The following is a 15611-nucleotide window of genomic DNA, read 5'->3' as shown; positions in this document are numbered from 1 at the left end:
CACTGTACATAAATTTCTGTATAAATTGGATTGATTTTGAAGTTCATAAATATTATTGATGTTGACTTGTTGGCTCTTCATTTGAGTGCATCTGTTTCGGCCTGCTCCTTTCACATCATAATAATAATAATAGCGACTTAACAAGGTTCTTCAAGGGGCATTGAGGTCAGGGGGGCACAGGTCAGACGATATCCATTTAATCATCCGACCAAAACAAAGAGTTCTCTGAAAAAGTCATAATTCCACCAGATATTATTTTAGCTTGCAAAGGAATAGACTTTTATTAATGTTAATTAACCATTAACTTAAATAATATGAATGACAGAAGTAAAAAACAATACTAAGAAGTGAAAGATATGCTTGCAAAAACATTTATTAACCCTTCTGATTTAATAATCCCTCCTTATAATAACTAATTGCATTGATATTCAAAACTGTTTACCGGCAAGGTACACAAACAAACAAATAAAATCAGTAACAGATGACGAAAATCGTAGTCTACACACATTCCGTTAAAATTGGTTTCTAAATCCTGTTCTACAACTGTTTAAAACTATTAGTATGTGAATATAGGTGCAAGTTATAAGATGCCACTCAACAGTTGTGCCATTTAGTGCGTAAATACTTTTCCATGCTGCATTGAAGTGCGTTATAACAGACTTTTTATATTAATATTAGCTTATACTAGCTAGCTTATAATATACCAGCTTAAGTGGGTGACATCTGTTGACAAGATCTAACACAGAAGAAGACATACCACAAGAGTTCTGGAGTCACAAAATTTGGTAAAAGTAAGGAAAGTTATCCCGCTGGAAGGGCCTCCGTTTTCAAGACCTTGCGATGTTGTTGCGGTAAAGAGAATATAAGATGCAATTTAAATACGTATTACTTCCAAAAATTCTATAAAGAATTTTTTTTTAACCTTAAGCCATGTTAAGTGCATAAACCAATAAAGAAATTCCACCATGTACAATAATATGTTGTTAGAACTGGATACCTTGCCAAAAAAATAAAATAAACGTTTTAATAACTTCCAAACTTAAATAAAAGCTCCACATAATCGCTTCAATCACTAAATCATAACTTTAAAAACTTACAAAATACAGAAATTTGAAAGCCACAGCAATCACGATAAAAAAATTACCAAAGAGTACTGTAAAATGAAGGTTTCTGTTAAGAGTCATACTGGGAATACCATCAACCCAAAAAAGGTGCAGTGTTCAACATTAGTAGTGTAGATTGACAACTTGATCGTGAAAAAAAACCTTCATTTTACGATACCTTTTACGGAGATGTTTTTTAATCTACCAGATGTTCTCGCAGTTGACGGTTGCGAGGCCATATTGGTTGATGACGCACTGGCACTGTCTCTCAACGGAACCTGACATGATGGGAAGGGCATCGTTGCGAATGATCTTCGGCAACATCGAGAGGAGCTCATTGTTTCCTGAGAGGAGCATGTCCAAACGGAAGATGGATCCTGTACGCGAATAAGAAGAAGAAGAAAAAAAACCATGATGAGTAATTTATACATGAGAATATAGAAAATAAAATTGAAACCAATACCCATCATCCAATGACTATGATAACTAACAGCTCAGTGCTTTGTCTTTAAAGCGTATTCATTAGAAAATAAAAATTCATGAGAAATTAGCTATTGCGAACTGCTTACCACCCAAAAGGATCTGTGGTTGAAGTGCAAAAAAAAAGTCGAAAGGTCTGACGTTTCGACCCTATAAGAGTTTTCTCGACAGGGCTAAAGTTGAAAAATAAAAACCTAAAAACTGACCATCTATTAAACCAAAGATACATTCGAGTAAGGCGCCCGCAAAATATGGTCCATTGACCAACCCTGTGCTCTGCTAGTATAACTTTGTTCCTTTCATCGTCGGTTTTTAAACAAGATGGTGCATAAGGTTTTTTTCCTAATTGCTGAAATCATCAACTGAATAATACATACCACGTGTTGCAATGGCCAGCTTGGCGTAGTTTCCGCTTGGGATGTTGACTACTCCTTCCTTGATCTTCTTGCTTGCTGTGATGATGGTCTTGTCGAACTTGATACCGACTGGTGCTCCAGGGGCAGACTTCTTAGAGATGGACTCGTAGTTGGAGACGACATACAGGATGATGCCGCGGGAGTTCAACTTCTGTTGGACTTCAGCGAGAGTGAGGTAGGATTCCTCAACCTGTCAGGGCATCAATTGGACAACAGTTATTAAGTGTTCAGAAAAGAGTAGATAGAGCTTTGAACAGTTTCACAATTTGTATCTTTCTTTTTTCAGTTTTAGCAATTTAACAAAAGCTTGAAAGGCCAGTAGACTGATCCTTATTTTGAATTAGTAATCAATGGTGCTACTTCATACAGGGAACATGACTGAAATGACAAGCTGTTGAAGGACTCTAGCCTGTATGCATGTCCCAATGGGCACGCAATATGGGTAAAAATCAGAGTTCAAATATTAACAACAGCCATCATGGTGCACTGATTTTGAAGCAATGCAATACACAACTTTAAAACCTGCTGTAGTTACATTTTAACTACAGCATGACATTTATCTTGGCAGCTTCATTTTTTTTTCTTTAAATGTGCCTGGTTTCCCAAGATTTATTGCGGGAAATTTTGAAGTTGGTGTTAAAGCATATGGGCATATGAAACTGAGATTAAGTTCTTACCTGGCGTTCATTCTCGACAATGAGGATGATAGCCTTGGCTGCTCCTGCACGGAATCTGTATGTAGCGGCGAGACTGATGGCATCAAAAGCATCTGTTGGGTAGTCACCTTCGGAATCTAGGCTTTCAAATCCCTTGGGCATGTTGGCAGCTGTGTTCATCAGGTAACCGTTGATGGTGTGGCTGTGATCTCCCTCATGGACACCAATGCTGCCGAAGGCTGCTAGACCATACATGTTGTTTTCCATTGGAGAGCTGGCCTTGCGGAGAGTGTTGTCCAACTTGTTGATGAGAGTGTTGAGGTTGGCAAGGACTTCTGGACCTCTGAAGAGCTTGTTCTCTGAGACGACGAATACGATGTCGGCGCTGTCGACAACCTTACGTTCCATCCACATGGAGTCTACTGGGCGGTCACCGCATTGTTCTGTAATGTTATAAAGTGCAAAAATTATTTAAACTGTTTTGGCAAAATGGAGCAGAAGGGCAAGATTTAGGAAAATCCACTAGATCAAGAAAACAAATTGCAAAGTCATATTTTGCTTGTACCTACCTGCTAAATTAATTTAGGGACAAGTTCTTAAAACAGTTGTTGTAAATGTGAATGAATTAAGTTAAAGATTGTACTTACCACACGGATCAACAACAGAGATCTCTTTGGTATTAGCCAGATGAATGTATCCCTTGGTGAGCGTACAGATATCCTTGCATTGGTCAGCTAGATTCCTGCACTCTTGGAGCCACTCTACTGGGCTGAAGGTCTCAAAGGCAGGCTGCAGGCCAGACTCTGGACTGTTGAAATACTCCATGCACTGAGCCTCAAAAGCAACACGGTTCCTCTGGCTACATCCTGGAACTTGAACGTTGGGACGGTTGTAGCGGTTGATCTGGCACTCGGGTCGGTGGGTTACTTCATAAGCGTTGACGAAGTCGATGATGTCTGTTGCGTTCTCGCCATTGGGCTTGATGCGGTCTGTTCTTGCCTCGCGGTCCAAGTTTCCGAGGAGTCCACGTGTCTTGCCATGATACCATGAGCTGAGGGAGACGGAGCACAGGAAGTTTCTTGAGTTGCAAGAAACCTTAACACCGTAGGAGGAGGAAATGTTGACCCATGGACCTTGGTGGAAGATTTTGACAGTCTTCTCTTCATCCTCGAAGGGGATGTCCTGGGGGACGACAGCACCATTGAAGTAGACAACGTTGTCTTGGTTGATTCTCATGTGGACACCCTTCAGAGCCAGGAATATATTCTCTTGGTTGCTGAACAAGGTGAAGTTCTTGTCTACGTAGTCGGTGGCCATCAAGTATGTGCATTCGGGGTTGGTGTATCCGGGGTGCTCATACAGATGGTTGTCGAAGGTCAGGACATGGAGTGAGTCAAAGATCAGTGCAGTTGCTGTAACAATAATTAAATATGTTCATGAATTTGAGTATATTTTTAAGAATCTTGTCATGATAATATGTAGCTTTTATGTTTTTCTTGTTAACTTTTTCTTTTTTTGTAGATTCTGTATTAATGCCAACAAATCCACCACAGCCAAATTTTTTGTTCACTCAAAATAAGTTATGATTTATTTGTAGCCCTCCTGCTCAAAATTTAAATCTGCTATAATTGTTTTAAGTTGTTGAGAAAAGTTTGTTTGTACAAATTCATTTCGGCTTTGTAACTCACCTTCTGAGCTGAATGGTCTGTAGTAACGCAGAGCAAGGATCTTCTCGACTGGGATCTGCCTACGGAGTTCCTTCAAGTACTCGATCAGCTCCTTGATCTTCTCAATTCCTTCCTCGACCTTGATCCTCAGTTGTGGGTACTCACTGTCGATCTTGTTACGGAGGTTCTCCATCAAGTCTCTCAGCTGTTCGACGTAGACGGGGTACAACTCGTTGGCTTTGTCAGTCAAATTCTGCACCAGTTCCTTAGCTTTCTCGACCCAGATGGGAGCAACTCTTTCAATTTCAGCACGAACCTCAAGTGTCTTTTCCTTGATCATCTTGATGAGATTCTGTGCATGGATCTTTGCATTGGGGTACTCCTTCTTTACGAGCTCATAGATCTCTTCCACCTGCAAATTAAAATTTAAGTTTTACAACATTAGAGAGACTTGTCAAATAAAGTTTTGCATCATCGTTTTTTTTTCTGTCGTTGCAGCAATTCATAAACAAACATGGCTTCACCTATTTTTGTGGAGCAATTAAAATTCTTACCTTTTGGGTGGCGTTGTTAAGGAACTCGGTTGCCTTGGCCTTCCAGACTGGGTAGTTCTCAATGATGTTTTCCTTCAGCATGGTGTAGTTTCCTTCGATGTAACTCCTCCAGATGGTCCAGTTGCCCTTAATGTTGGCCCTTAGGACGATCAGATTGTCTTCAATGTTGGCTCTCAGGACAATCAAATTGTCCTCGACGTTCTGTCTGAAGATGGTCCAGTTGCCCTTCAGCTCTTCAATGGTGGGGATCTTCTCGGTGATGTTTTCTTTGAGTTCGATCAGGTTCTCCTTGATTTCCAAGATGACTGGGTACTTCTCAGCGAGCTTATCAAAGTCTTTGAGCTCTTCAAGAGTTGGCAGCTTCTTGTACTCTTCAGTGATGTTCTGTTTCAGCTGCATGATCTTCTCTCTAAGCTCTGAAATGCGCTGCTGCACGACAGGTTTGTTGTATACCTCCTATAAGAAACAGTTTGGTTTGCCATTGAGAAACTTCAATCATATTCCATGGTTAACTTGTTTAAATGGAAAATAACAACAAAAACGCTTGTACAATACAGTTGAAAGAATTCCTGCTAAAGATTTTTGGGTGTAGTAAGAGAATATTAATACTAACAACCCAATTTTAGGGCTGCATGTCTTTTTCATTGTAAAAAAGTCTCTGTATTAAAAACCAAACTAACCTCAATGTATTCACGGATCTCCTGTTGAGTCTCATTGGCACGTCTCACCCATTCCTTGATCTTAACGACGGAAGGCTCAATGAGGTTGAGCTTGATCAGGTCCTTGGTCTCCTCGATCATGTTCCACTGGGCCTCGGTCAAAGTGGGGGTCTCGCGGAAGCTGGCCCATGAGATTGGGTGGCTGGTGTTCATAGCATAGCTGTGCTCTCCAACTTGTCCGATGGCGTTCAGGCCGTTATCGAAGACGACTGGGATTTCTGAGATGACATAACGAACAACGTAGACAATTCTGTCTTGACTGTCGTAGAGGAAGGTAACGTAGCGGGTGAATGCCTTGAATGGGATCTGATTCAGTTCGTAATAACGGACAAACCAACCTGAAAGAATAATCAAAATATTCACAATTGATGTTAAACTCTTAAGTACATGTATAGAACAAAAATATAAATAAATAAAAATACAAACAAATAGATATATCTGATCAGGGGTGAATTTCGCAAAGAGTTATGACTAGTCTTGTCTCGATTTAAGTCGAGTTAATTACTCGTCCTTACTTTAGGACTAGCCTTAAGATTTTATTATCTTCTAGGAATAGTCCTTATTAAGTTTAGGCTAGTCCTAACTCTTTGTGAAATCAACCCCTGCATCGTACTAAAAAAACAAAAAACATTGTTCTTACCTGGCATGGTGCCATTGACATAGGTGATGTAATCCTGAGCCATCTCGATGGAAGCAACCTTAACCTCTTCAGCAAGATTTCTTGTGTACTCGATCTGGTCAGTCACGAAAGCCTTGGTCTGTTCAAGAAGCTCCTCAGCTCGAACAACGTATGTGGTCTCTTCCTTCAAGTAACGCCATTGCTCAACAGCGTATTCTTTGACGAGCAAGTATTTCTCTTCAGCGTATTCTTTGACGAGCAAGTAATTCTCTTCAGCAACATCCATCACGATGATGTACTTCTCATTGACGAGATCGATGTACTTGATGGCGAGTACTTTGGTGTCTTCAGCCAAGACAGTAACAAATGCTACAGCCTTTCTTACATTGGACTCTACGGGGAAGGTCATGATCTTCTCACGAATGATCTCTGAGTTTTTCCTCAGGATCATCATGATTTCCTCGCGGGTCACCTCCAGGGGCTGGAAGCGGGTCTGGTTGGCCCACAGCATCATTTTCTCGGAAACCTCTAAGACCTTGGTGACATCTTCTCTAGCCATGAAGTCTCTGTAGACTTGCATGGTTTGCTGGTACTCTTCTCGCTCAGTGAAGTCAAGGTATAGTGCTTTGGCCATGGATTTGGCTTCTTCTAGGATAACCTTAACCTCATCGATGGTTTGTTGCAGGGGCTGGAAGCGAGTCTGGTTGGCCCAGAGCAGAGGCTTCTTGATCTTCTCAAGAATCTCAATGACATCCTCACGAGCAAGGAACTCCTCGATCAGCACTTGGGCTTTCTCGTACTTGGCATTGAAGAACTGCTTGACTTCTTGCTTGGTCACCTCGAAGGGCTGCTTGGCAGCCTTCTTCAACCATTGCCTGAACTGAGTTTGGAGAATACGGCCATTCTCACGGGTAACACTGATCTTGTTCTTAACCAACTCAACAATCTGGGCAAAATTAAGAAAGTGGGAGGAAATGATTAAGATTTTGTTTAGTTAGAAAAATAATATAGAGTTTACTGAGGTAGTTTGATACCACCTGTTCACCTAAATATTTCTCATTCCAGACATTGTCAAATGTTGCACAAAGAGAGCCATGATTTAAATAAAAATGCCTTGTTTTTTAAACTATGGAGTCTTTAGTTAAACAAGTTGCTTTCGACAAAGAGAATCAATAAAAAACAGGAATTTTAGTTAGCATACCTCAAAGAGATTCTTCTCAAAGTACTTGCGGAGGTAGATGTTGATGGAGTGGGTCTCGTTCTTGCTAAGGACATCAAATTGGTTGAGCTTCAGCTCCACGAAAGTTGACAGTTTCTCCACAGTGGTGTTGATGAGCTCTTCCATCTCGGTGTAGTACTTCTGGTAGATCACCTCAGCCTCTAGGTACCACTTGTCAGCAGCATCTTTGACATGGTAGTAAGCTCTCTCGCCAGCCTGGAAGATGGTGCCTTCAAGGTATTGAGCGAGGTACCTGTTGAAGATATGCTCGGGGTCCTTGCTGATCTCAATGACGTAGGCAGTTGCATTGGACGCGTAGCTGAGGCCGGTCTTGTAACCAATCACAGCATACTTGATGGAGGCTTTACCAGCTGCCTTGGCCTTCTTCAAAATAACAACCATTTTCTTGCCGGTATCTTTCTTGAGCTGTTGAGCATACTCGACAGCGATGACTCTGTATGGCATGCTGATTTCATCGACCCAGATAATGTATGGTCTGGTCACATTCATAACCAACTCGGTTTTATTCAGAGCTAATTCTTTGTAGTACAAAGCGTATTCAAGAGCAGCCTCGGAGATCACTCTAACCTCATCAGAATAGTTGCGACCAAACTCCAGAGCCATCTTAGATACATTCATTGTGTAGTTGTACACCAGGACGGTGTAGTTGTTGATCTTGTACACAGCCAACTGGGTGAAGCCCTTGGTGTTATTGACGGCCCACTCGGTGAAGTTGAGAGTGTAGTTCAGAGCTTGACGGCTGAAGGTCTTGGTGTAGTTCAGAGCTTGACGGCTGAAGTTCTTTGAGTAATTCAAAGCTAGAAGTGAGTAGTCTTGGGTCAGGTCGTAGCTCTTTACAGCGGCATCGTATACGGTCATATCAATGCACTTCATAACCCAGACATTGATGAGGTGTTCCGGGTCCTTGGTGATTCTGAGAAATTCCTCTCGGGCTTGTTCAACCTTTAGAGTGTATTCCTGGATAAGCTGCTTGACTTTCTCAACGTTTGCGTCGATCATTTGTGACATCTTCTTGGAATTCTTCCTGATGAAATCTTTCACAATCTGCTCAACCCTCTGAACTTCTTCCAATGCCTTGAAGCTGTCTATGATAGATTCAACTGTGGTGAAATCCATGCGGTTAACAACACCCCTGATGGTGTCATTAACCTTTTGGATGGCTACATTCCACTTCTCCATCAGCTTTTGGACTTGCTCAAGCTCACGGAAATTCTGGAAAGCTTCACGTGGGTTATAGATGGTGAAGTTCAAAAGGTTGTAGGTGGTGTTAGCAACATCAACTGCCTGGTTCAGAAGCTCAAGAGTGGTGTTGAGGCCTTGCTCGAGGTACACTTTGGAGGTGTTGCTGGCATTTCGGACCATCTCAAGGAGGTTGTTGTAGATCTCATTCTTGAATTCTTTGATGGCCTGAAGGGTCTCTGGGTTCCAGCTGACATTGCTGTAGATGACACCGGTGTTGTTCAATTTAAGCAGCAAGCTCAGGTCGATAGTCTTGATATCCTGAGAAAATAATAAGGATAAAATGTAATGAATTATTAGTCATTGTTTTCATTTTTTCCAAATACAACAGTTTAAAATAACATGTAACTCATCAAACAAACAGAGTTAGGTTTAGGACTAAATTCAAGTACCTCCTTGTTGTGGAAGAAAGTCATGATGCTTATTTAAGATTTTTCCCTCATCAAATTGACAGTAATTGTTTTCAATCTTTTTAGATTCAATAGTTTAAAACGGAATACCACTCCTCAAAATATTGAGTTTTGTTCTGGACTTCAAAAAACTTATTTTTAAGTAACTCCTTTTTGTAATGACTTTCAATCTTTTTAGATTCAATAGTTTAAAACGGAATACCACTCCTCAACATATTGAGTTTTGTTCTGGATTTCAAAAAACTAATTTTTAAGTAACTCCTTTTTGTTGAAGATAGGTACGATGCAACATTAAAAATTTCGTTTTCCCCTCATAAAATTAACTGTCATTATTTTTATTCTTTTTAGATTCATTAGTTAAAAACAAAATTTCACACATCAAATATACAGAGTTTTTGTTCTGGACTTTCACAAAATTATATTTAAGTACCTTCTTCTGGTGGAAGAGAGTCATGGTCAACTCATCGCCAACAGGGTTGAGATGTCCTTCTGCGCAGAGAGATCCACGAGCTGGGATGGTAGCATTGAGCAGGATGCGGTCATTATTAGCTGTCTGTCGAAAGATAACTTGATACCTGTTGCCTGTGATAACCTCGGACAGCATCTCAGCTTCTTGGACAAAGTTGTATGCATTGTCGATGTTCAGGTTGGTGCGGAGTTCAGTGACGTAGACTGGAGTGTCGATGAAGATGCGGGTGTTACCAGAGATGCCATTGAAGGTACGGAGATCACGGAAACGGTCGAGCAAAAACATTGAGTTCTGTCCAGCTGTTAAGTACTTGGAAACAAGATCCCACTTAAGGTCACCCTCGACTCTCCCGAAGTTAGTAGGAGTAGCGACACCATGCAGACCTAGGTTGGCTCCAGCGGTCAAATTGGCGATCTTACTGACAGCTGTTGCTGCGATGCTGCCATTGACACGGTTAAAGGTGTACAAGAGTCTTACATTGTGGGCTTCAACACCTCCCTTCAGGGCGACCTTGCCGATCATGCTGGTGACATCCATGTTACTGGTGATGTTCAGCTTCTCAAAAGTGATGGGATTGGCAAAGTTGTTCATCTCAATAAGGTGCTGGGTGCTCATGTTAGCGACTTTGCTGGTGAAGTTCAAGCTGGCATTGCCAATGATCTGATCAAACTGACCAATTCCTCTCATGTTGCGGATCAGCATGTTTGTACCAGTGGTCAAGTTGGCGATCTGGCTGGTCATGTTCAGGCTTGCATTTCCAATAATGCGCTCAAATCTGCTGAAACCAGTCATGTTGTTCACTTCCATGTTGGAACTGCTGTTGAGGCTGACGATGGGGCTGCTGAAGTTCATGCTAGCATTAGCAAGGATTTTATCGTACACCATCATACCAGTCATGTTGTTGACTTCGATGTTGGAGCTGCCGTTGAGGCTAGCAATGCAGCTACTGAAGTTCATGCTAGCATTAGCAAAGATTCTATCATACATCATCAGACCAGTCATGTTGTTGACTTCCATGCCAGTGCCAGCAGACAAGTTGGCAAGCTTGCTGGTGAAGTTGAGGCTGGCATTTCCAAGGATGCGCTCGTACTTGTTCAGACCGGTCATGTTGTTGACTTCAGAGTTGACTGCTGCAGTCATGTTGGCCAACCTGCTGGTGACGTTCATGCTTGCATTGTTGGTCATGCGCTGGAAGCGGGCAAATCCAGTCATTCTGTTGATCTCCATGTTGGTGGCAGTGGTCAAGTTCAGCAAGATACTGTTGAGGTTGACTCTTGTGGTGCCATTCAGCAGCTCAAACTTGCTAAAACCGGACATGTTGTTCAGCTCCATGCTGCCACTGGTGGTCAAATTGGCCAAACAGTTGGTCAAGTTAGCCTCGATGGAAGAATTGATGCGAGAGAAGTCAATGAGGTTGCGGAAGTCATGGAAACCAACAGATCCCACAGCTGTGGTGTTGATGAAGGGAGTGCTCAGGTTGGTCTTTCCGGTAGCATTGATTCTTTCAAAAGTGTACAGCTTGGTGAAGTTGATGAACTCAACTGCAGCCTCATTGGATGAATTGATGAACTTGCTTGTCAGCTCAGCAATAACGCTAGCATTCACACGGCCAAAGTTGAACAGGCTTGCGAAGTTGTGCATCTCAATACCAGTTTTTCCTGAGGTGTTGAAGACAGGGGTATTGAGGTTATTCTTGGTGAGAGCAATGATGCTTTCAAAGGCTGTCAAGGAGGAGAAGTTATTCAGCGTAACATTAGTCTGGCTTGTAGCGTTGACATGTTTGCTGCTGGCATTTGCACGAGAAGTGAAGTTGATGATGCGGAAGTTGAACAAGCTGGTGAAGTCTTCAAATGCAATCTCAGCAATGTTGCTGGCAACACCAAGAGGTGTGCTAAGATTCAACAGACTGGATGCATTGACTCTCTCAAAGGTAAAGGCTTTGCGGAAATTGTTGAACTCTACACCATGTACACTGGTGGCATTAAGATAGCAGTTGCTGATGTTTACAGTGTTGTTGACACGGACCAAGGAAAACTTGAAAAAGTCATCAAAGTTGTTGAGTTCAGCAACAGAAGTGGTAGCAACCTTTCCAATTGGAGAGGAGAAGTTGGTGCTTGTGTTGGCAATGATGTGCTCGAAATCCATCAAACGGCGGGAGTTGTGGAACTCTGTCTGAGTCAGGTGGGTCAGGTTCATGAAACGGCTGGTCATGTTGAGAAGGGCAGTGTTGTTAATAAGACGGAACTTCATCATGTTCTTGAAGTTACTCAGATCAGAACTTGCGCCGGCCTTCAGTGTTCCAACTGGGGTGCTCACATCGTAGTTGATGCTGCCATTAATACGTTGGAATTTGAAGGGACCTGCCATCTGGTTTGTCTCCTGAGAGTGGACTGCCGTAAGGTTGAAGAAACGAGCCAAAAGCTTAGCTTCTTGGGTGAAGGTAGCGGACTGAATCTTGAACATGCCAGACATGTCCTTAATTTTTTGATCATGCTTCAGAGTGAGGTGTCCAAGAGGTCCTTCGCCTACAAAGATGATGTTGGCATTCGCCTTCTGGAAACTCATGAAGTCACGCATGCCAGAGATACCATAAGATTGGGTCAACTCCAACTGGCCAATAAAGCTGTTGACAATGTGGTTGACTCCAAGGGAAGCAGACTCAAATTGCTTCAGAGATACAAAGTTAAGAAGCTTGAGGTCATCTTGCATGGAGGCATTCAAGAAGCGAGATACAAGGTTGGAACGCAGTTGGTGTTGAACCTTACCGAAAGTGAAGATGCCAGAAAAGCCATCCAAAGTCAATTCACTGAAGTGAGTGGCATTGACATAACGAGCGATGACATCTACAGTAAGAGTGTGCTCGATGTTCCTGAATGTGGTAAGGCTGACAAAGTTGTTCAGCTGGACATTGTTGGAGAGCTCAGCATTTCCCAAAATGCTAACAACATTTGTGGTCATCTTGCTGGTTGCACTATCAAAAGAAAACAGACCTCTTGAGTTGACAACTTCATTTTCAAAGGTGTGAGAAGCATTCACGATGCTGGAGTTAATGAAGGTATTGTAGAATGCGCCGATTCTGTTGAAGTCTAGGAGTGACCTGAAAGCCTCAAACTGCATTCCGGTGTTGGTGGTCATGTTACCCAATTTGCTAGTAAGAACTGTGGAGAATTCACTGTTGGCATTACGGAAGACAGACAGGGATCGGACGTCATCCAACTGCATGTTGTAGTTGGTGGTCCAGTTGACCCACTGGGATTTGATCTCATGTCCCAAGGCAGCATCAATGCTCTGGAAGTTGAAGATACTCTGGAACCCGTTTAGTGAGATGCCGGAGTATGTTGTCCAGTTGCCCATAGAAGTGTTGGTGTTGTGTTCCATAGCAGCCATGATCTTACCAAAGGAAAATGGAGATCTCATGTTGCGAAGGGCAAGCTCAGACTCTGTGGTAGTGTTGTACCAGGTGGAAGTCAAGTTGTGCTTGGCTCCGAATGTTGCTTCGTCAAATTTGAAGAGAGAAACAAAGTTGTTGAGGTCCATTCCAACTCCAAGAGTCCAGTTGCCCAATGGAGTTGTGACATCATGTACAGCAGAGGATCTTACTTCATCAAACTCAAAGATGGAGCGGACATTGTTGACCTCAAGCACACCAGTGTTGGAAGAGTTTGCCAAGGAAGAGTTCATTCGGTTGCCAGCCTCAATGAGGATGCGGTCAAAGTTGAAGAGAGATCGGAAGTTGGAGAAGTCGATGATGAAATCATTGGTCCAGTTGGACAGGGAAGAGACCATCTTGTTCTCTCCTGATGCTTGAATTCCACCAAAGTTGAACATGGAGATGAAGTTGTTGAACTGAAGAAGACCTTCTGTTGTCATCTCGGACCAGGGGGTGGTGATGTTGTGGTAAATTTTGCCGTCAATGAGCCTAAATGCAAAAGGAGCAGTGAGTCCATCGACGAGGTATTCAGCCCCAGTTGAGACATTAGACCAGCGAGAGGCCATGTTGTACTCGGCACCAGCATCCAGACGGTCAAAGTTGAACAAAGAGCGAACGTTCTGAAGGTTGAACCTAGCATCTGTGGTCCAGTTGGTCAGAGTTGAGTTGAAGCTGTGTACAAGAGCAGTTGAGATGTCATCAAAGTTGAAGAGAGACCTGAATCCATTAAACCTGATACCAGAGAGGGTTGAGGTGTTGGCCCACCTTGAGGTAGCATTGTGATTCAGAGAATACTCAATACCATTGAAGTTGGTGATGTTCTCGAAGTTGTCAAAGAAAATACCAGATTCCATGGAGGAGTTCATCAGTGGGCTGGTTAGGTTGTACTTGATGCCACTATTGATGGCCTCAAACCTCCAGGGCCTGTTCATCTTCTTGATCTGGTAGTCAGCATTGGTGGTAAGGTTAACAAAGCGAGATCCGAAGAGGAAGTCATTCTGAACATCTACCTTCATGTGGCTCTCATCTTCCTTCAGGACCTGAATGGTATGGTTACCAGTGATCTCAGGTAGACGGCGTCCCTTTACTCTGTAGCTCAGGCCAGTCTTCATGCCCTCGGCATTGATCAAGGAAGTTGTGTTGACTCTCAGACCAGATCCACATCTTGAGCGGTTGACTTCAATGTCGAAGACATTGTGCAGCATGGTGCTGTCGATCAAGAAGGAGTTATCCAGCGTCAGGTTAGCGACCATTGGTGTGTAAGCACGAAGTGAGTTGGTTAACTCCAAACGGGAGTCCAGAACCAACTGTACAGCTTCGCGGCTCATCTCCTTCAGCCCATCCATGTTCAGCTCCAAGGTCTTTCTGTAGGCCTCAACGATGAACTCTTTAAGCTCAGGCACGTTGATTCGCTTGATGGGACCACTTGGTGTGAGGATGTTGGTCATGTCAGCTTGCAGCCAGGGGTGGTAAAACATACCGTTCAACGACATGGCTTCACGGCTCAGAGTTGCTGTGGCTGTTGAGAAGAGAATAAAGGAAAAGAATAATTTCATTAATTTCTTGAACCAGTACTAAAATTGGTATAAATGACGAGGTATAAAATGGCTCACCAAAACTTAATTATAAACTGAACTTTATAAGCATTTAAAATGTTTTGAATTGAAGTGTCTTGCAGGTTTTGAAATTTAAGTGTTTAACCTTTGCAATTTATAACAGAAATTGAGCAATATTTGAAGTATTTGGCCATAAGAATTTTCCCTTTGGCAATATGTGTAAACTATATATTCCAAAATCCTTCACAGCAAGCAAAGGTTATCAAGTTCGGCTACCCAGTTTGTTTGAGTCAAGATTTTAATTTCAATTCAAACTCACAATTATTTTCATACTTCATGAAATCATTACAAAGCCATAACAATAATTTATAAAGAAGTAACAAATAAACAAAGTTTTTTTACAAGGCAGAGAACAAATAAATAAAGTATGGCAGAATGTGATGAATCATTCTGCAAATTATTTCAAAGCTCGAAAGCAACAACTCACCAGCTTGAGTAACATTAAGGAGATCAGTCAGAGTGTTGTTGTGAGAAGTGGTGTAGCTCAGAACCCATCCCTTCTCCTGGTCCTTGTCGGCGTTCACGTTGAAGGTGAAGTTGTAGACTGGTGTGACAGTCCTGAAGGCAAGGTAGTTGCCTCTCTGCTTGCTCAAAGTCAGATCGGAGTCGATGATGAACAGAGGCTTCTCCTCCATTGTCATGGCGGTGTCGTTAAACCAGAAGACAAAGTCATTCTCGGATTTCATGAGAGTGTAGACGGAAGCGGTCTTCAGCTAAAGGAAATAAAAGAGGATTCTTTAAGTTTTGGCTGCAACAGTTTCAGTCGATTATAGAAAAGAAAGGACCACTTTGTAGAGTGTTCGAAAAGACTAAAAAACTATGTCCAACTGCCGATAGATACATGTATGAAGAAATAGTCTTGTGACAAAGAAGCAGCTGCACTAGTTAACAGCAAGAGAGTATTTGTCTTTAATCAGAACATGTTGAGGGCTGTATAGGCACTGGCTTTACATTGTCTGATGATAATATTATTAGATGAAAACACGGCAACTG

The 15611-nt window shown here is 42.3% G+C and overlaps 1 protein-coding gene across 1 annotated transcript in view; it reads right to left on the bottom strand.

Moving 5' to 3' along the window:
• Positions 1-348: 348 nt before the first annotated feature.
• The window catches only part of LOC117297469, a 30939-nt gene continuing 15676 nt past the window's right edge, over positions 349-15611 (bottom strand). Inside the window, exons 21-31 of the mRNA XM_033780522.1 lie at positions 15046-15331; positions 9534-14521; positions 7416-8954; positions 6236-7160; positions 5557-5933; positions 4877-5332; positions 4344-4734; positions 3303-4067; positions 2677-3098; positions 1961-2189; positions 349-1480 (exon numbers count right to left, since the gene is read on the bottom strand). Coding sequence (XP_033636413.1) covers positions 1305-1480; positions 1961-2189; positions 2677-3098; positions 3303-4067; positions 4344-4734; positions 4877-5332; positions 5557-5933; positions 6236-7160; positions 7416-8954; positions 9534-14521; positions 15046-15331 — 10554 coding nt within the window. The 3' untranslated portion in view covers positions 349-1304. The remainder of the gene's footprint in view (positions 1481-1960; positions 2190-2676; positions 3099-3302; positions 4068-4343; positions 4735-4876; positions 5333-5556; positions 5934-6235; positions 7161-7415; positions 8955-9533; positions 14522-15045; positions 15332-15611) is intronic.

This window comes from Asterias rubens, chromosome 12 (assembly GCF_902459465.1).
Source record: "Asterias rubens chromosome 12, eAstRub1.3, whole genome shotgun sequence".
Classification (NCBI taxonomy): domain Eukaryota; kingdom Metazoa; phylum Echinodermata; class Asteroidea; order Forcipulatida; family Asteriidae; genus Asterias; species Asterias rubens.
This window is presented reverse-complemented; position numbering and strand designations above follow the sequence as displayed.